Source organism: Lepisma saccharinum, chromosome 29 (genome assembly GCF_977018435.1).
Source record: "Lepisma saccharinum chromosome 29, izLepSacc3.1, whole genome shotgun sequence".
Lineage (NCBI taxonomy): Eukaryota > Metazoa > Arthropoda > Insecta > Zygentoma > Lepismatidae > Lepisma > Lepisma saccharinum.
The window spans coordinates 14,219,672-14,241,779 of record NC_139257.1 but is presented as its reverse complement, the minus strand read 5'-3'; the positions used below and the strand labels follow the sequence as shown (position 1 = coordinate 14,241,779).

Here is a 22,108-nt window from a genome sequence, read left to right as displayed (position 1 = left end):
TACTAAACACACTATTATGTAGAGCACATAATTCTCTATCAAATAACATAAAACGCATTGCCAACACATTTTATTTTTCATGCAAAATTTTCACTTAAAAAAACACCAGAACTTATGGGCCAACCCAATACTTATCCCAGGAAAGGGCCAGGCAAGACAAAAATTTTAAAAAAAATTGTCACATTTTTCCAAAAGATTTATAATCTTTTTCACTCATTTTTCATAAATAAAAATGTCAACATAGTGCAAATACAGTGAAACCTTGATAACTCGAACCTCAACATCTCAAATTCCTTGATAAGTTGAATTTTTTGTAATCCCCTTGAATTATCCGTAACACTCAATACTAATTCTATCTCAACAACTCGAATAAAACCTGGATAAGACTAATTTTTGTACAGTTTATGGGATGCCGTTCGAGCTCTCGAAGGTAGAGTATCAAAAACCTCTATGAATCAAAGTTAAATTCTAATGAGCTCTATAACTCGTTGTCGCACAGACCTCAATAAGTTGAAGCTTAGGGTGCATACGTACAATGTCAGGCGATCATCAATTGTGTCAGGACTTGAACTCCTCCATTCTGCCGTGTATGTAACCATCATTGTTAATGTGCTTAGTGTGCATTGTAGAAGTGTTGATACATATGTAACATACATAAAAGTTGCAGGTTATGATGTCGGTGAAACGAAGTTGTAAGGCATTAAGTGTTGAAGAGAATGAGTGTAGTACATACGTACTGAACATGTATGTATGTATGTACATACAGTACTGTACCAAATATTTTACCAAATCAATGTTGTACGTAGTGCATCTAAATTTTTGTTCAATAAAATTTATTTCTATGTACGTTGTACTATACAGTATACATATTAACTTAAAATGATGATACATAGGCAAATAGTGCCGACATTCAGAAGGGTCAGTAAACTTTAGACCTCTATAACGGGGGATTTTGGCCCTCAGTAACTCGAACCTTGGTAAGTGGAAATCCTTGATACCTAGAATTTTTTCTTTTTCCCCTCAAGTTCCACTGTACATTATTTTTTTAAAAAATGGATAAAAGCAAGGAGGGCCAAAAGGGCTAAGTAAAAATCAAATAAGGTAAAAGGAAACACTCACCGGACAGTAGAAAAATTCAAAATTTTCGCTAATTTATAGCATCATCGGTGTGAGAACAGTCTTCTGTTTCTTCTCACACCGATGATGCTATAAATTAGCGAAAATTTTGAATTTTTCTTCTGTCCGGTGAGTGTTTCCTTTTACCTTATTTGATTTTTTTAAAAAAGATACTTAATTGTTTTTCCAAAGGACATGTGATTTTATCTCTGTAGGGTCAGTAATATGTTGTCATGGAAAATAATTTTTTAAAATGCTCAATAAAAAGCATCCTTTCCAACTGCAGTATTATGTTTAGTTCATATTTAAGGTAATATTTCGTACCTATGTGAATGATGGAGGTAGTCACCAAAAATCAATAGACAAATAACACAGATTTGGTGTTTCTTCTATTTTGTAAAAGGTGATATTTCGACTGTGTTGTGATTTACCCCCCTTCCCAAGTCCTACTTCTGATGCAATTTAATATATAACTTACGGGAAATGTGATTTACTGATAATGTCAATTGCATTTCTGATGCAGTAATGTCAATTGCATTTCTGATGCAGGTCGTGCGTGGCTGTATCACTCACTGAACGAAGGAACACTTGAGAGTCACCTCCTGTGCTTCGCTCGCGACAGAAGAGCTCTCCAGCAATACTACAGCTCGGATGCTCTGCTGCGAGACTCCTCTCGCATGCAGGTTCTGCTTTCCCTTGTGGCCGGATTAGAACACGTTCAGTTCGACGTTGATTTGGTGAGTTTGTTGTTCACTTGTGTACTTTCTCTAGTTATCTTTCCACCTCTGACGTGTGGATTTTGTAAGTCTATGATCATGTACCTTAGAAAGTAACTATACAAAGACTTCAATCCAAACAGCTGCTGGAAAGCATTTGTGAACTTAATGTAGTCACCAGCAATAGAAATGGGACATGTAGATCCTGAAATGCTTGCTTTCCTGCAAGGCGTTGTATGTGTTACCTAATTCTACAGTGTTGCTAGAAATTACCATAGGAAATTTTCTATTAAAATCCACTTATCACTGTAGAGTTAGGTAACACACAATATCTTGCAGGTAAGCAAGTATTTTAGGATCTAGGTGTCCCATTTTTATTGTCAGTGACTGTACATTCAGCACAATTGTTTCTTAGTTGTTTCCAAAAATAACCCCTTAATGTTTAGCATACAACTGCAGATGATAGGTGCCCTGGATTTGAACCTGGGCATGGGTGTTCTTTGTGAGAGTAAATTCATCATATCATTACTCATCCTCATAATCGCAATTAGCCAAAAAGTGGCAGAAAAACAGTATAAAATAGCATAATCCAGTCAATGAATAATATTTTTTCTGCTTGTCATTATTGGAAATGAAAAACATGTTTCATTTTTTCTTTCAAATTGGTTTCTTTTTTTGGCGGAGGTGGGGTATATTTATTTTATTTTATTTCTCATAATTTAATTTCGGCAGTGGTGAATAAACTCTATAAATTTGCTTAACATACAAAATTGAAGGAATAACTATTATGTTAAGTCAGAGTGGAAGTGGCCATGGTGGCTCAGTCAGTAACGCGTCTATCAAGCTAAAGGTTCCGGGTTCGATCTCTGGGCAGTTCAAATTCAGGAACTTTTGTAATGTTGGAAGTGGCTCCGGCACCCACCCAGCATCGAATGACATCGGTACCTGGGGGAAACCCTGGGGGGTAAAGGCGGTCAGGGGCGTGATGCTGATCACATCAACCCCACTCACGACTGGATCAAGATAGTGTTGGGCATTACCACCACACCCCCTATACGTCTTCATGTTGTAGTGCTAAGCACAGGGGAGCACTTTACCTTTTTTCACCTTCAATATAGAGTGGAAACTTACGTAAAAACCTGGAAAAAGTAATGGAATTGATTTTGCAGAAATTGGTGCGTAATTCTTGAATCTGATAATTTCAGGGTGTTCTGTTCCTCGATGTTACCCTGTATGATAACAGCAGTGGGGAAGATTTGGTGGAAGCTCCCTCGGAAGTGGTGATGGACCAGATGAGCTCCTCCACCATCTCCCTCCCCTCTCCGGGAGACTCCGGAGTTGCTCTTCTTGACAGTGACGCTGAGGTCACGTCTGTCAGTGGTGCCAATGACTTGGACATGCAAAATGTTCAGGATGGGAAAGATGATGTAAGTATGCAAAGTTTTGATATAAATTAGAGGTGGGTTAGAAACCACAGTCAGTTCATTTGGGAAGTCTTGCAAAATGGCATTTTTTTGTCCATGTTTATTGGTCCTGATTCATGTAATTGTACTGTGCTGTGTGCAGGATTGTTTTAAGGGCAGATCCGAAAATGTTAAAAAAAAGAGAAGATCCTATATACTGTTTAAGTATTAGATGTAATAATCAACACTATGGTTATATTACAGTTAGAACTAGACATGAAAAGATTCTCTTGGGTTATCGACTAGGTAAGTTGTGGAAAAGATTCCACTCTCATCTTCAGGGTAGAAGTGCAGTCCTGAGCATCAACCCGGTGTATATACATTCGTGGAGGGGGTTGCTGGCAAAGATGGCAGACCAATCGGGTACCATATCTGCTACGTCTGTGCTGCTGGTCGACTATTGCTAGCCAAGCTGGGTCCAGTTCGAGCCCCATGTCGCGATTGAGATTCTCTTCCCCCCGCCCCCATGAATAGCTATGCTTCTTTTATGATGCGGTCCCAGTAGTTTGAAGTTTTGGCTATAATTTCTGTGTTGTTGAAATCTGGTCTATGGCCCTCGTTGATTGAATGTTCCGCTAGTCCCGACTTTTCCGGATGGAAATTCTTGATGTAACTTTGGTGTTAGCTCTCGAAAGCTTCATCATTCGTCGCCAGGAAAGCTTCAAGGCTTAACACAATTGTAGAGTTGCAATATTATAGTCCAAAGTAGTGGAAAAAATTCAACACACCAGCTGATTTCCCTGACCTGATAATCAGCAACATACTCACTTAAAGACAAAGACAGCTTGTTCCTTATTGTTTACATTCAATTCTCAGAAGTGTTTGCAAATTAACAATGCTTTCAAATTACCTTTAGTTCTTAATGTCACGTGTTGGCAATTAATAATAATTAATAATTAATTCTTCAAAACTACATGTGAATTTTCAGTTCTGTCTTTTTTGTTCATTTTCGTGTAGTTTTCTTTTACTGTTGTCTAGATATTATCAATAGTTTAAGAGACTTGCATAATCAGTGAAAGGAAACTACACGAAAATTCACGTCAATGCTCTAGAAGGAATTCTAAGAGTATGTAATTTTTCATATTTTGAAATATCCAAGAGGTTTTTCGAATGGAGAGGAAAATTTGAAAAAAATCACCCATTCGAATGCGAAAGGTCCAGTCAAGCCTTAACACCTTGAGGAGTCATTTTGACCATTCGTAAGTTTGTTGGGTTTTTACACGAAGGGAGGACATGTGTATGGAGGATACTTTCATTTGGAGGCATGCAATCATGTGTAACTACAGGTGTTTTGCTGGAAAATGTGTCAGAGACCATACATGATGTCTGAAATCCAAGATGGCCACCATTGAGGTTCTGCACATAAAATACTGTCCATATCCTGATGTAGAGTTAATTTATCAGATTTTTCCATATGCATTTTCTGTTAAAAAATAACAAGTGAAAAATATTAATTATTATTATTATCATTACTATTATTATAACTATTATATGAAAGTAGTAATAACATCACCTGTGACTTCCGCATTGTCTTTTGAAATTTAAGCAGCTCACCTGTTATTAAGATTAAGAGTGGTTGTAATCATTTGGGAAAAATCATGTCATCAATACAGTCACTTTATTCAAATTCCTCGTCACTCTGTACTGAATCTCGCCTGTAAGTCATTGTTTTCACACTTTTCTTGATCTGCACTACAGAGACACAGTTCAGTACGTCGCAGAGACTCATCCCGGCATATGCATGAACATTTCCTCTTTCCGCAACCACATGTCAACTGTAATCTTCTCTGAAGTTCTAGGTAGTGTGAATATGACAAGAATGATATTTTCGTCATCCTCATTTCCTTCTTTCTCCATTCAACAGCCTATTGGGCTGGGTAGATTTGGATGTTCCTTTTCTGCTGTTATTTCACTCTAGTACTTGGAAGTAACTCCTCCTGGTGAAAGGTGTGAGGGTCACTTTGGTGGCAGCGTTCACACTATCTATTAATGGTATCACAGTTTGTGTTTGTACTTCCAAGGAAGTGGTTGTTGAACGTATTTGATTGTGCAGAAGATGATGTGCTTGAATCTCTCGCAAATCTTGGTTTTCCTGGATTCGATAAAAAATATGACAAAATGAAGGAATGAATTGATTTATTTTACTTCTCGTTTCTGCTACTTTTGGCTTATTTCAAAGATGAGAATGAATGATGATGAGCTGAAATAGATGAAATGACAATCACAAATACATGTGGGCAGCACAGAACTCAAGTCCACTTTATGCATGGTAAGGTTAATTGGGACTGGACCTACAGTTTAAAGTGGAATCCAAACCGCTATATGTGCCTCTACCGGGTATCAAACCTCGGACCCCTTGATAACAAAGCGACAACACTACCACTGCACCATCGGAGAGGCCCTAGATGTCAGAACATTGCTAGTCTGCAATATACAGTCCAGGGTGTACTACGTGGAAGTGAGGTTGACATTTGGGTGTGTCTTACACCCCGAATAGGATGACAGGATTTTTAAGAAATTCTATCATATAATATACATGCCTGACACCCAACTCAAAGATTTCGGCAAACTACTATGATGCATGTTCGCAAAAAGGGATGTTCAAGACTCATGTCTTTCTCCAACCAAAGTGCCCCTCACACCTTAGAATACTTGCACCACCTTGTAAATAGCATGCTACGTTGTTGTGAGGTTGTGTAGCTGTTAGGGGGTAACTTCACCCCATACAAACCTCTTTTTTCGTTAACCTGTGATCGGTCGTGGGTGAGCGCCATGCTCACTTTAAATTTTAATGAAGTGCCATTTTAACAGTATTTGAAATATTGGCCTGTGGTGCTTTCTATCTGACTTTTAGAGTTTCACAATCAACCTGATCACATTTTTATGAGATGACGTTGAGAAAGACCATTGTTGTGGAAATAATGTTATCAGAGTGAGTGCAGAGCTCTAACGCAACCGATTACGTTATATATATTTTTTATTTACATTTGTGCATTATTTAATCAATAGGTCTATCCTGTTTCTAGTGAGTTTTCGTACCTATATGTTCTTGTCGTGAACAGAAAATTTGAAAGGTGTCGCAGTGATTTTATATCATATCAGATGGAACTACCTCAGAGGAACATGCGCTTTTTGTTAACGCTGAGACTTGTTGGCTTCGACGATGTATACTACGCTGTTTGAAAACAAATAAATGTTTTTAAACAAATAAAGAAGGATTATAATAAACAGATCATTACAAGTACAAAAAATTAATTTAAAAAAATTAAAATACGGTGAAATATGCCTGAAAAGGAAGGGTGAGCAGCGCACTCACCTGCGACCGATGGCGTGACTTGATTAATTTTCCTGTTTTATGCAGTTCTGACACTTCATTAATAAAACATTTTCTCATGTCTGTCATGCTTAACTTTTGGACACTACTGTAGTTATAAAAATTGTAGTAACATTTTTCAGTTTTTAATTATTAACACAAATGCCTATGGAAAAATCTGGTAAAGAAACTTTAAATCAGGATATGGACAGTCTTTTATGTGCAGAACGTCCCTGGTGGCCATCTTGGATTTCGGACGTCATGTATGTACCAACACATTTTCCAGCAAAACATGATTGCATGCCTTCAATTGAAAGCATCCTCCATACACATGTCTTCCCTTCATGTAAAAACCCAGCGAACTTACAAATAGTCAAAATGACTCCATAAGGTGTTCAGGAGATATGGTCGTTTTTGTTTGTTAATGTCTGCAGAGGCAACCATCTTGGATGTATGACGTCACACAGGCCATACACCATAATAGTAGGCTTCAACATAATATCACAGGCAGTAATTTTTCTCCTTTACATCAGGGGTGGTTACTGATATTGTTGCAGTGTTGCACAACAACCAGATATTTTACCATGAAATTTCACATTTTTTGTTAGTATTTTTTCATTGTTTTCCTATTAAATATATTGAACATAAACAAATAATTTTACCCTTGATTGCTTCAAAATAGCTAATTCCATTATGATGCGTTACAAAAAAGGAGGCAACCTGCGAGATTTCACAGCATATGAGTAGACGCACAGGTACGCATTGCAAAGCCGGAGCAATGGCCTGATCTCTACAGCTAAGAGTATTGGAGTGAGGTTCAACACTGTTCTTCCTATCCCCCGCTTCATTTGGGTTAGATGTTGCAGGCAAGGTGCAACATACCAAGTCAGGCTTCGCCGGAGAGCCTACCAGCAACCAGCGCTGGGATGCTAATTCTTTTACACGCAGTTAGAGGGCAGCAGCATGCGAAAAGTAGGCAAGTTCTGTCCTGTGTCATAGAGCAACATACAAAATGTTCACGTTAGGCGAAGATAAATATTTTCTTTTGTGGAGAATTTTAACTTAAGTTACTAACGTTATCACCAATCCTAATTCAGTTTAAAATATAACTTGCCATACATAAATGGGGTACTCGTTATTTTCCCTGATGTTTTGGCCTGGGCGGTGGGACTAATTGTCTATTGTCATAGTGACTGTGCACTGTTGTTAAGTCTGTGTTCCCACCGATACCAATGGTTGAAAATTGTTCAAAATACTGATTAATATCATTGGGTGAGTATTCCAGTCCAATTACGAGCATCGATTTATCAAAGTTTTCGTTCAAAATATTGAACAATTGAATCAGAGCATTAAAGTACTTCTTACGTAATCACAAAGCACACAATTCTGCACAAAATTGTTGCCGAATAAATGGAAACGTCAAATTTTGCATGATAATTATTAATTATACTCCTCAATAGTGTTACGTGGCATTATTTTGTGAATCCTGGGAAACACCAAAATGCTCAAAAAGTATCTGCCGCCGGCTGGTACCAGTGAACAAGATACAACCGAAAATTACATGGGAACAGAAAGCTCTCAGAGACCTCCGCAACAACCACAACATCAAAATCCTCCCAGCTGACAAGGGGTCCAGCACGGTGGTCTTGAACTCTCAAGACTACCTGGCGGAAGCCAACCGCCAGCTGGCTGACCCCTCCACCTACAAACCCACCACAGTTGACCTATCCGCCGAACACCTCACCAAAATCCGGGACTTCATCCACACCCGTGGCCCACCTGAAGGCCTAACAGCTCGTACCACCGCCATGTTAATACCCGACAATCCCCGCACCCCCACCTTCTATCTATTGCCCAAAATCCACAAACCTGGCAACCCTGGCAGACCCATTGTGTCCAGCTATAACTCACCTACAGAACGAATCTCAGCCTTTGTTGACTCCCATCTCCAGCCTCTTGTGAAAGCTCTGCCCTCCTACCTCCGTGACACCAACCACTTCCTCCAGAAAATCAGCACCCTCCCACCATTGCCCCCAAATACCATCCTTGCCACCATTGATGTCACTTCCCTCTACACCAACATACCTCACTCCCATGGCCTCCGCTCCATAGAATTCTATCTCAATAGCAGACCCAAACCTCACAACCCCAGCACCAACTTCCTGACCCACCTAGCCCACCTTGTCCTCACTTGTAACAACTTCACCTTTGAAAACCAAAATTTCCTACAGATCCGAGGTACAGCCATGGGTACCAGAATGGCCCCATCCTATGCAAACCTCTTCATGGGCCAACTTGAGCAAGAGTTTTTGGCTACCCAACCCCTCCAACCCCTCCTCTGGCTCCGCTTCATCGACGACATCTTCATGCTCTGGACACATGGAGAACCATCCTTGTCAGCCTTCCTGGACCAACTTAACCACTTCCGTTCCCTAAAATTCACCTGGACACACTCCCCCAACCAGATCACCTTCCTGGATGTGGACGTGCACATCGAGGGAGGACACCTGACTACCTCCATCCACATAAAACCCACCAACCACATGCAATACCTACACTTCTCCAGCTCCCACCCGTTCCACACCAAAAAAGCAATTCCATTCTCTCTGGCCCTCAGGGGACAGCGCCTGAACACTTCACCCACCTCCCGCCAGAATTATAACCTCCGCCTACACCAGACCCTGGTTAACCGTGGATATCCCTCCATCCTGGTCACCAAGCAAATATCACGAGCTGCCTCACATACCACTACCACCAAGAAACCTGCTGCCACCAACCCACCTGCACTCATCACCCAATATCATCCCCACCTCAACAAAATCAGGCACACACTGCACTCTCTTCTCCCAATCCTCCACAGTGATCCCGAAACCAAAAACATTTTTCCCGACAAACCCAGGGTGGTTTTCAAACGCCCCCCTAACCTCCAAAACATCCTGGTCCACAACACTCCTTCACCACACATCCAACACTCCCCTGCCCATAAATGCAACCGACCCAGGTGCAAGACCTGTCCCATCCTCATCACTTCTCACACCCTCCAGGTGCACACGGCCACTGGCAAATTTACCCTCCATCCCAAAGGGACCTGCCATGCCTCAAACCTTATCTACATCCTCACCTGCAACATCTGTGGTGATTTTTACCTGGGGGAAACATCAACGGCCCTCAACCTCCGCATCAATAACCACCGCTCCTCCACCCACAACCTGGACTTCACTGTCGCCGTCCACACCAACCACCACAACATCAGTTTCAACGACTGCTTCCGGGTAGCGATCATCCACCTCCTACCCCAACCAGCCAACACCTCTGTTCGCAAAAGATGGGAGAGGGCCTATATATCGGCCATGAGTGCAACCACTCCACCTGGCCTGAACAAGGCCACCCAGTAATGCCCAACCCTCACCCACCCTCCCGCCTCATCCTACACACTCACAGTTTACGACGAGCCTGGTGACGAAACAGTGTTTTTTTCGTTCTACGCACCGCTTCTTCTTCAATGGGGACCTGGCAACTCTGCAGGACCCCAACTTCCGGTTCCGTCTTCTGTTTCTTCTCACACCGATGATGCTATAAATTAGCGAAAATTTTGAATTTTCCTACTGTCCGGTGAGTGTTTCCTTTTACCTTATTTGATTTTTACTTAGCCCTTTTGGCCCTCCTTGCTTTTATCCATTATATATATATATATATATATATATATATATATATATATATATATATATATATATATATATATTCGCTGCAACCAACAACATTCCTAACCACGAGCTGCCACTGCTTTATATGCCAGAATGTCAAGTAAAGCGTAAAATACGCTTGTAATCCTTGCAGAAAAGGGCATGAAATAGTTTTATTTGATATATCTCCATAAGAGACAGGATGAGGAGACAGGTGAGTGGAGAAGGTTACATAATTTAGAACTACATAATTTAGAACTACATAATTTGTATTCATGTCCAGACATTATTAGAATAATTAAATCAAGAAGACTTAGGTGGGCAGGCCATGTGGCACGAATGGGAGAGGAAAGAGGAGTTTTCAGGATTCTTGTTGGGAAACCTGATGGTAAGAGACCAGTAAGAAGGCCAAGACGAAGATGGAGGGACAACGTCGAGATGGACCTAAGGGAAATCGGTAGGGATGGAAAAGAGTATATAGATCTTGCTCAAGATAGGGACAGATGGAAGGCCTGTGTTGCTGCAGCCATGAACCTTCGGGTTTAAGAAGGCTAGAGAGTTAGTTAGTTAGTTAGTTATATCTCCATAACATTCCGAGACATGAAAAAAAAAAATGTAAGAATCAATATTGTTCCTTTTCAATTCTGAACAAAAAATGTCTATAAATATTTGTCAAAAACCACTCTTAAAGGAGCTATGATCGATTTTCTTTGTTAGTGCATGAAGCGTCAACCATCTTCGATTTATGACGTCATGCAGGCCATATGCCCCAATTGCAGGCAATACACCTGGCAGTACATGATTGTGTACCACACTAGCAATGCATCACTATCAATCATGCATATTTTTCCTTCATTCAAAGACCCATGGACTGTAAAATATTGACATATGCCCCTGGACTAATCGGGCCGATGCTTGAAGCAAAATTGTGGATGTTTTTCGGAAGTTGACAACACTGATGCTCTTGTACATGGTTATTATCCCCTCCACAAAGTGTCAGCTTATTTTCAACACAACTGCTACATACTACATTTTCATTCACTTGGTCTATTGTGATGCTACAGAGGCATGCCAATATCCTCACACCGATGATGCTACGAAATTAGCGAAAATTTTGAATTTTTCTACTGTCCGGTGAGAGTTTCCTTTTACCTTCTTTGATTTATATATATATATATATATATATATATATATATATATATATATATATATATATATATATATATATATATATATAAGAAGAATAAAACTGAAATTAATATATATATATATAGATATACACACACACACACACACACACACTTCTTCCTTTAACTTTCATTATTGGGGGGGTCAATGTATAAATTCACCTTCGCTAAAAACTCTGTGAATTCGAAAAATTACAAAACTGATTAAATCTCTCCACAGCAATTAGTTCTTGAGATGAAAGAATGTGATTTTTCCTTCAACTAACAAAAGTTTAGTATATGTGTCCACTTTGAAGATGGATTGGATTTAGTTTCTTTTGTCAAAGGAACTGATTGGATTTAGCTTTTTTGTCTAAGAAACTGATGTAAGCTTAAAAACATTGAATTGTTAAAGTTGTTGTTGGTTTCTCTGACATCCAGTTATTAGATGCAGCATAACTTGCACCACCTGCCATCATATCACTAAGTAGCTTAAGTTTAGTTTACGCATGTACTTATTAACCCTAGAATGGATGGGCTGGGTCTGTGAGACCCAGGTGGTAATATTTCTCTGAATCCCCGATCAAGTTTTCAACATAGTGTACTGTTGCTCTCAGCACCTTCGGTCTACATTCTGTAGGTGTCACTAGTTGTATCATCGGGACCTCTATTCAATGATCCATTCTGCTACACGTGTTGAATCTCTGTCCAGGTGTAGAAGAGCCACTCGCTTAAGGTTTTATTTGGGAGTTTTCGAAAAATACAATGTTTTTAGTCCATTTGTTTCGTATGTTTTGTTAGTGGTATTTTGTAAACATTGTGTGCAGTAATCCATGTTTACGAGATAAGTTTTCTCCTCAATGGCACGTCATCTGACTGAAGAAGAAAAATTTATGAACTTTTTGAGAGTGACTTGTGGTGAAAATAAAGTAACATAAGCAAACGGATTGGGTCTCGCAGACCCAAGATAAAATTTTTGGTTCAAAAAAATACATATATTTTAAAACAATATTATGCTCTATATTATACACTTGTAGTACTAAAATTGAAATAAAGTTTTTTAGAATGTTGGAAGTGAATATTTCACTTTGGATCTGAGAGACCCAACCTGTTTGCTTAAATTATTTTTCTTCACCCGTCCATTCTAAGTTTAAGAGGGTAGAGATATGTATTTTAAATTTACAAGTTCTGTAATAAATTCCCTTTTAGAAATTTCTGTATGTTTTTGGATGTTGAAAATTGTTTTGTTTTCCAGGATACATATGCATGTAGTGAGATAGAAGATAACCGAATAAATCGGTTGCTTCTGTTGGAGATGGAGAGCACAGATGGCGAAGAAATTGCTTCCAGTGAGAATTCCAAAGAGAGCCCTGCACTTGGGAATGGCTGTGAAGACACTTCTCTGCTCTGCGACAGCTGCGAGAGTGTAGGCAACCTTCTGGATTCCTCCATTAATGACCCTGGAAACATGTCACCTTCCTGCGATAACGGCAAGGAAGAAAATGAAGTGAAATGCCAGCCTCAGGTCGTCGATGGCAGTGGTGCAGTGATTGAAAATAAGCTTGAACGCAATGCTACCGTGCTAAGAAGGAACACTTGCGCGACCATCAAAAGGCAGTCTCGTGCCAGGGTGGACAGTTGGGAGGACTTGAAGATAAAACGAGTGTCGTTCTGTGGTGAGTTGGAGCACAACAGCGAGCTGCTCGCTTGGTCTTTCAACGAGGCTCCCACCAGAAATCGAGATCACCGTAGCATGGACGATATAGTTGCCGGCAGCAGCCACAAGACAGTTTCACTTCCTGGTAGCGTGTGCGTCCTCCGTTCCTCACCGCCGGTGGCAGAAAGGGGAGCTCCAGAGGGACAGGAAGATCCACCGAGAACATCGTCCGTTCTGAATCTACATCACGGCAGCCACGTTTGCTTTAATTGCTGTCTTGCGGGCGACAAGAGTGGAATGGTAGAGACATCTGATGTTCAGAGTGAAAAGTCTTCTGAGGGGAGTCACCCTCATTGCAAATCTCTCTGTTACGAGTGTACAAGGGGCAGCAGCTTGGGGGCAAGACTGTTGCAAATGAAGGCTTGCATTGTTAGGAAGGTGCAGAGGGAGGCACAGTGCATGAAGAAGGTGCAACTTCTTCAGAAGAAGGCGCAGAGGAAAAATTGTGATTTGTTCATTTATGGAGTTAAACCGGACTTCGAAAGTGCCGAGTTGAGTTTGAAGGAGTTGGAGGATGAAGTAAAGCGAAACCAAATAGCTACGGGGCATGCCGTGGCAGAGGCTGTGCTGGATCTTATGAAATCTGATATATTTACCAGTGAAGATGAACAATTGTACAAGGTAAGTTTATTTTATTTTGTGTGGATATTATAGTACTGCATGGGACCATTTTTACTCGCTTGTACACGTTTGAGTCTCCCACACACCAGCATTTACAACGGAATATAATTTTAATATAACAATAATCGTAGACACACACATGTAAATTATTCATGCTGTCAGTTTCAACCCACAAACATCTGTTTCATGTTCATATCACTGTATTGGTAAGATAAACTAAACTACATTTTAACATTGAGATAATGACTATGTTGACTAAAGTTTAAATTTCACGGCATCTTTCACCTCACAATGCATATTTAAGAACCCACTACAAGAGATACATTACGGGCTTCGAGCGTACATTGCTCATTTTGCCTCTTCGCTCTACCGAAGCAGCTCTCGATTCTGTACACTATCTAGCGTTGTCCGTGAGTGAAATCCTCTCGCTACAGCACTCTAATGCATAAATATTTCTGTCTGTGAGTGTACTACCTGAGTAAATTTCAGGTTAACAGCATAATCATTAAAAGTAGTAATTCTTTATAGAGGTGATCAATATGAAAGTTAAAACAAAGGGAAGGGAAGAATGCGGTAAAATTAACCTGAAAGTTAAGAATGTGTAAAGTTCTAAAACAAGGGAATATTTCGTGCGAAAGTGACAAGTGACACTTCAAAAAACTGCACACATCTTAGTTTGGAAAAACATTCACTGTGTGAGTGAAGAACACTGAGATGACGAGGGCCTTGTGACAAGGACTTGTTGCTCCAATGTTCCTTAACCTTTTGGAGCCCAAGGCCATTTTCACATGTAACCCCCTTGAGCCCGAGCCGATTTTGAGGAAAATGCACTTTCAATTAAATGAGTGTAGATCGGAGGCTAATTGCCGTAGAGAGATGAGTGATACGAGGTTTGGCTAGAAAAAAAAAACGGATTGATGTTGCTATTGGCAAACAACGAATGCACGAAGGTTGAGCAATGCATGATTCTATACTACCATACCCTGCCTACAGAATGACTAATTGCCCTGGGTGCAGGCCTCTCAGTTTCGCTGTGGCACTTGGACAAAGCGGAACGTGCGTCTGTGCTCCGTCAGAAAAATGCTGAGTATTAAAATGGAACAGCATGTCAATATGAAGTTCCTTTACAAACTGGGGAAATCCGCAACAGAAGCGTATGACATGTTAAAATCTGTGTACGGGGATGAGTGTTTATCACGCACACAAGTGTTTGAGTGGTTTAAATGGTTTAAAGGAGGACAGGAAATGATCCAAGACAACCCACGTTCAGGACGACCATGCACGTCGAAAACGGAAACAAACATTCAAAAAGTGAGTGATGTGATTCGAAAAGATCGTCGATTGACCATTAGAGCAGTTGCTGAAATCACAGGAATACACAAAGAAAGTGTTCGACAAATTTTACACGAGAATTTGAACATGAGTAAAGTGTGTTCAAAACTCGTGCCAAGGAACCTGACATTGGAACAGAAGGAAGCTCGAGTGAACATTTGTACGGACACTTTGATGAACATTGAAACAGACCCTACATTCTTAGAGAGAGTGATAACCTGTGATGAATCGTGTTTTTTCACGTACGACCCTGCCACAAAGTGCCAATCAATGCATTGGAAGACCCCGAGTTCGCCACGTCACAAGAAAGCTCGCACGAGCAAGTCCAAATTCAAAGCCATGATGATTGTCCTTTTCGACATTCGAGGCATTGTGTACGTTCATTGGGTACCCGAGGGTCAAACTGTAAACCAACATCATTACATTAATGTGCTGAAAACCCTTCGTGAGCGAGTAAGAAGACGACGACCTGATTTGTGGCAACGGAAGTCATGGATTCTACACCAAGACAATGCTCCTGTCCATACGGCCCTGTCAGTGAAGACATTTTTGGCTAAATATGGCATCCCAGTGTTAGAACATCCACCATATTTGCCGGACCTTGCTCCCTGTGACTTCTTTTTATTCCCCAGAGTGAAGTCCACCCTAAAAGGAACCAGATTTGAGACAGTAGAAGCTGTGCAAAGAAAAGCGACGGATGTAATGAACATGATCTCCGAAAATGACTGGCAACACTGCTTCCAGCTATGGAAAATTCGTATGGAGCGGTGTACAGATCGTGCAGGGGAGTACTTTGAAGGAGATAAAGTTCCTGTTGTACAAAATGCCGAATAAAAGATTTCATAGCATCAGTCCATTTTTTTTCTAGCCAAACCTCGTATACCGTTGTACGCAGAATGAACCAGAGATTCAGACTATATTAAATTTATGCAAATTTGGTGTATGTATGTCGGGGGGGAGGGGAGAACAATCTAAATTCCAAAATTTTGAAAAAAAAAAAGGCGATTGCCCCCTCCTCCCTCCAAGAAAAAAAATGTACGTGACAGTGTCGACATGCACATGGAAATTATCGCGGACATGTAAGAAACACAAAAATATGTTCATTATAATCGTATGACCAATGTAACACAAGTTGTACACCCAAAAGGAATGGTCAATGATTCAAGCTTCAAAATGCAGCTGTACCTTGAAATGACTGTAGCTCAGAGGCTAATTGCCCTAGAGCGTTGAATGATATACTGTTGTACGTGGAATGAATCACAGATTCAGAGGATATAAAATTTATGCACATTTGGCGTATATATGGAGGGGGGAAGGAAGGGCGAATCCCCTCCAAACTATTTTTATTTTTTTTATTTTTATAAAGAAAAGGGGTTTCTTGCCCTAGAGAGATGAATGATATACCGTTGTATGCGGAATGAATCACAGATTCAGACGATATAAAATTTATGCACATTTGGCGTATATATGGAGGGTGGAAGGGGGAATACCCCAAAATATTTATTTTATAAAAAATGGGGTTTCCCCCTGCCCCCCCAGAAAAAAATGACACAAAAAGGTCAACATGCACATAGAAATTATCGCTGGCATGTAAGAAACACAAACATATTTGCATCATTATCATTTGACCAATGTAACGCTATTTGTACCCCTGAAACGAAATGCCTGCGCGCCACTGTCTCAAGCTTCGGTTTTCAGCAAAATGCAGGGTTGGGAGCTATGTGGAAGCAGTAGATGCTGACTAATAAATTTATGAAAATGAAATTTCAAAAGGCAAAAAAAACTGCTTTCAGTCATGTGATCATGCTATACATTTTATTATGTGTACTCTTCGTACTCCTGCCAGTGTTGTGTGGATCCAGAGGTTAAATTTAAACTGATTCTCTCCAGTACCACTAGTATTAGTTTAGACCTAGTTCCAGCTAAAAATATCATGAAACCAGGAAATAATAAATGTATAGTTACATCTGTATTTCTATTCTATGCTATTACTATTGATGTGCACGCATTATATCTCTTTTTCTTTTTTCTCCATTGTCAAGTATATTTTTTCCCATTTTTTCAGGTTTTCAAAGTGAGAAGCTCGTACTTCAGTGGAAAGAACAAGCCTCTGCTTGCAGTATTAACTGACAGAAGTTTGTATTTGGCTGAAGGTGGGAATGCCAATAAAACGTATTGCAGCCAGTTTTCAATGCTCTATAGTGACCTAGATGCCGTTATTGTAAGTATATCATAGGTAATAATTATTATTTCTAGGCATTAAAACTGTTCTGATAGGCAGACAAGAAGCACTAAAATTATAGAGAATAGGCATGCTAATAGGCATTCACTTAATATTGTGAATAAATTCAAATTGTGTCACCTAAAATTAAATACAGTCAACTCTCGATACAACCTTTCACAGTTCCCAGGAAAAGGGTCGTTATTTCGAAGGGGTTGTTATTGAAATTTGCACCAATTTTCAGCTTAACTGGAGCTCAAACGGGCACAAAGATTCTTAGGGAACGGTAACACAATTTATCCTGGTAGTTATACAACCTGTTATGTACAACATGCATGTTGTGAGAAGGAAAATAGAACATGAAAACGTTTTCACAAGAAAAAGATTTAAAATAATGTTATTTTCTTTTAATTGTGCACAGTTGTTCCTCTCTCCAGAAATTCTTACAATTCTATTTCATGAGAAACCTGTTTGCACTGAGACCTACGGAAAGAAAAACAAGCTTTTGTTTATTGAAAGCGAAACTCGAAGAATCTTGACACCAGTCACACTGGCCCCGGCAAAAGTCTGGAGATAATCGGGCAGAATGAATGTTGCATTTTATACGGGTCTACTAGAGCATTGTCTGTTACAAGATTAAGTGATAAGATAAGATCTCTCGGGAGAGACAACACAACCTTTCTAGGCACCAGACAAATAAAAGCTGGGCTGTAAATTTCGTTCTGGTTCAACTGTGTAAAATACATCGTAAAAAAGTCATGAAAGTCACGTTTACTTTGCTTCAACCAACTTCATTTTCATCCCCCTCCCCCATTCCAGGGAGTAGTCCAAACTCTTCCACGACTTGCATTGTAATCCAGCCTGAAAAAGGAAACACGCAACTTGCAATCTGTTTGCACCGAATGTGTATTCTAGGACACGTTAAACAGAGTCACATTCAGTAATCATTCTGGTTTGGAATTGGATTTCACTTTAAACTGTATATTTAGTCTCGATTAACCTATCAGCATAAAATGAACTCAAAACAAGCTATATGGAACCTGCGCATTTTCAGATATCAAAATGAGAGATCGTTATTTACTCTCACGTCAATTGACGATTTAATGTTGGATTTAGGAGCATTTGCTCCTCAAAAGTTTCCCCCTTGAATAGCTTTTTTTTTTAATCGGTCCCCCCCATGAGTTGTCAGCAGCTCTTAGGACAAGGAAACAAGTCAAGATCGATTTAAAATAACATGCAAGATTTTCTTTTCACTCATATCCAAGAGCAAGCGAAATCACAATGTCAAAACAAGCCTGGCACGTTGGGTAGCAGCTGTCGGGTGCAGGTTAACATTGGCGCTCTTGGGGGAGGGGAGGGCAGAGGCCAAGTGTTATTGGATATCACTCAAGGGTGGTGTGGTGGTGTCTATTTTCAGATCATACCCACTTGCGAATGGTAGAGTGTTCGTGAAGGGAATGAGTGCAAGAAATGTATTTTTCAGCTCATTTCCTTCATTTCTAAACTTTTTTCCAAATTTTTCACGGGTCCTGGGAAAGAGCCATTACTTCGAGAGGGTCGTTATATCCGGGGTCGTAGAATCGAGAGCTGACTACTTTCAGAAAATAATGGCTGTAATTTCATAATATGTGCGGAGGATTATATATTTTTTTATTGATTGATGGATTTGATTTATTTTACTTTGCTGTTTTGCCACTTGTGGTTAATCAGGATTCCTCATTCCTCTGGCCTCCAGGAGGTCCTTCTCGTACTGATGTTCCCCGTACCCACTTCTCCTATTGCGATTCCAGTAAGACACCCTATCCCCTTCCACCCTTAATCTTCTCGAATTTACTAATCTCCACACTTCTTACTAGACATTTACTAATTCATGGTGATGAAAACCTTTTAACAGATAAAAATTAACAACAAATAGAGGCTTTTAAACATCCTACAACCCCCAATTAGTAATTGTGTCAACTTTAAATCTCTAACTTTTTTTTTTAATACCATTTCATACACTTTACACTCGTATTAACCTTCCGATTACTAACCTTTCTCTCTAAATTTAAGATCCTAATAATTGTAGATCTAACACAATAACATTTTAACCATACTTACACTATTATATGGAAACCAACGATTATTCTCATCTCCGAATAATCATTGGTCCATTTTCTGGTATGATATTATACCTATATGTAAAAGAAAAATAATTACCAATAAAGAATAAAGAAAAAAGGGGGAATCCTGTAAATATTTCGCGTGACTGATGTTCCGGTATAATTTAAGGCACAGGGACAATAGCGCATACCTCTGAATGTATGCAGTGATGACATTGATGAGGGACACTCTAGGTTCTTCTTAAATGTTTGCTTAACTACTTTTTGTAGATGAAAAATAATATACAGTTTTTTTAGTGTTTTGTATTTAATTTTTCTTGGGATGCTTCTTTCTGGTTTTCAGAACTATCTCTAACCAAGATAAACAAAACACAATCTTACATAACTAGTCACTTTACACCTCTAAGGAATGTCCTTGTTTCTTTCTGGGAAAGTGTCTTTTCCACCCCAGGTACCCCAACTGGCTGTTTCTTCCCTCCCCTTCATCGTCTGTTACTCTTCTTGTCTTCCCTCCCTGCCTCCTCCTTTAAATAGTCTTGCAAGTTAAAATCTTCCACTTTTGTGCTGGAAATTGAAGGTAGCTCTGGAAACTAAACCAATTTACTTTTCACATGCTTTTTTATTAGCTCCACCCATTTTGTTCCAATTTATCCTTCATTCTTGTTCATTTTCTCTCCCTTCTTTATGCAAATGTACTTCGTTTCTGCCACTTTCCCTCCTGTTTTTTGGACTTTCTTAACCTTTAGCGTCTGACTGGTTGAAATTTTGACCACCAAATGTATACGCGTTGAGGACAAATGGTCAATATTTCGACCAGCAGCATGCAGCAGCAATTAATGTGCCATTTCTTGAAAACTATAAATGATATTTCAGTTCTGTCTTTTTCGATCTTTAGTATACATATGAAGGTATGACATATGAGAATTACAGTACAAAAGAATACATCCATTGTTACTACTATGAACAAGCGAAGTTTGAAAAAGGTTTTTGTATCCCTTAGTTTGCCTTCTTTACCGCCATATTATTATGGGGTAGATTTTTAAACTATTACATCTTTTTGAAAAATTTAAATTCTACAAGCAGGAATGAGTAGAAAGAAACATTTGAAGCAACGTCCAACAATGCAGAGGCAGGGGGGAGGGGTCTGTGCAAAGTCCCCATTGGTGAAATTTGCCTCGACCACGTGTTTGCACATAGCAGCAATTATTATGCAATTTCTTAAAAACTATGTACTATATTTCAGTTCTGTGTTTTTTGTTCATTAGTTTATGTCTAAAAGTATTACGAGGGGATGCTGAAAAGTTTGTAACCCGACGTAAAAGGAATGCTCTTGGAATGATGAATCTTCATAGTTACTCAACATTCTCCCCCCGAAGATCAATGCACTTTCTGGCCTGGTGTTCCAACTTTTGCAAACCACTTAAAAAAAATTCTGAAGTTCGCTCCTCGCACCAATGCTCTGTGACAGAAATCACCTCCTGATCTGAGGCAACATTGAGTCCCTTCAGGTATATTTTGAGCTGAGGAAACAGAAAGTAGTCTGATGGAACCAGATCGGGGAATAGGGTGGATTATCAAGACACTGAAAGTCTCGCAATTTCTGCTGTGTTGCTGCTGCTCGACGGGCAGGGTCATTATCATGCAACATGTGTCGCTTGGAAGTGAGGCCTCAGTAATCAATGCAACCTTTCAAACAGAAGAGACATGGCAAGATGCACGTGTCGCATGTCGCTTGCGTGTCTCTCGGATTGTGCCATTTTCTCAATATCGTGCATCGTGTTGCTTCAGTTTGTTGTTTGCGTTTGCGCAGTGAATGCTTCATTCCAACGAGCTATATTTAGACTTTAGAAGAGCGTCCAACCAGAGGCCTTACAATGTATTTGAAGCTTAAATTTGTTGATATAATAATGTCGATATTTACAATGTTTTAAGATTTAAATACAACGTTCTTTTCGCTTTATCAAGTTTTTTGATGCAGTTATGGCTTCATGTAAAGTGGCAGTGTTTTTGCCATTTATGACGTGACTGTTTTTATTTGAAAAACCCTGCATATGGAGTCACTTTAGTCCAAAATAGATCAGTTAACATGGTAAAGTAATCTAAGCCGCGTGTCAGGTCAAGTTTGCAGCAGGTTTCATGTATTAATCCGCGCGAGTACGGCACTCGGAATCAACCATGCCAGTCTTACCTGAACCGCCGAGCTCTTCGTATCGCAGAGAGAGAATCGGCAGTATTGCCAACACATCAAAACCCGTACATGCATGTCAAGCGGAATGTATTTTCCTAACCCACACAATTTTTAATTTTTAAATCACTTTCTGTGCATAAACTGTGTAATAAATGTGTTATTATTTAATTGCGAAATATCTTCGAAACATGAGGGTGCGGGTGGGGGGGGGGGGGAGAATTAGGTTGTATCGAGCGATCAAAAAGAAAGAAAGTAAAAGTAAACGACAGGCGTCCCTTGAATTTATGAAGAGTTATTGCTTTTGGTTTACAAAGATTAAATTTATTAAAAAGTTTGTTGCACCATTTGCAAGCATCCGTTCCTTATAAGACATATAAACTTGAAGTTTATATACCACAAAAAACAGCATGATTTGTTATTGATGGTGTTATACAATGTACCAGTTAACGACAAGTATGTTACGTAAAATA

The 22,108-nt window shown here is 39.6% G+C and overlaps 1 protein-coding gene across 1 annotated transcript in view; it reads left to right on the top strand.

Annotated features, from left to right (window-relative positions):
• prd1 (pleckstrin homology domain-containing protein pruning defect 1) overlaps positions 1-22,108 on the top strand; it is a 77,697-nt gene that overhangs the window by 18,816 nt on the left and 36,773 nt on the right. The window contains exons 3-6 of the mRNA XM_083114927.1: positions 1,666-1,853; positions 3,038-3,259; positions 12,713-13,795; positions 17,193-17,348. Coding sequence (XP_082971053.1) covers positions 1,666-1,853; positions 3,038-3,259; positions 12,713-13,795; positions 17,193-17,348 — 1,649 coding nt within the window. The remainder of the gene's footprint in view (positions 1-1,665; positions 1,854-3,037; positions 3,260-12,712; positions 13,796-17,192; positions 17,349-22,108) is intronic.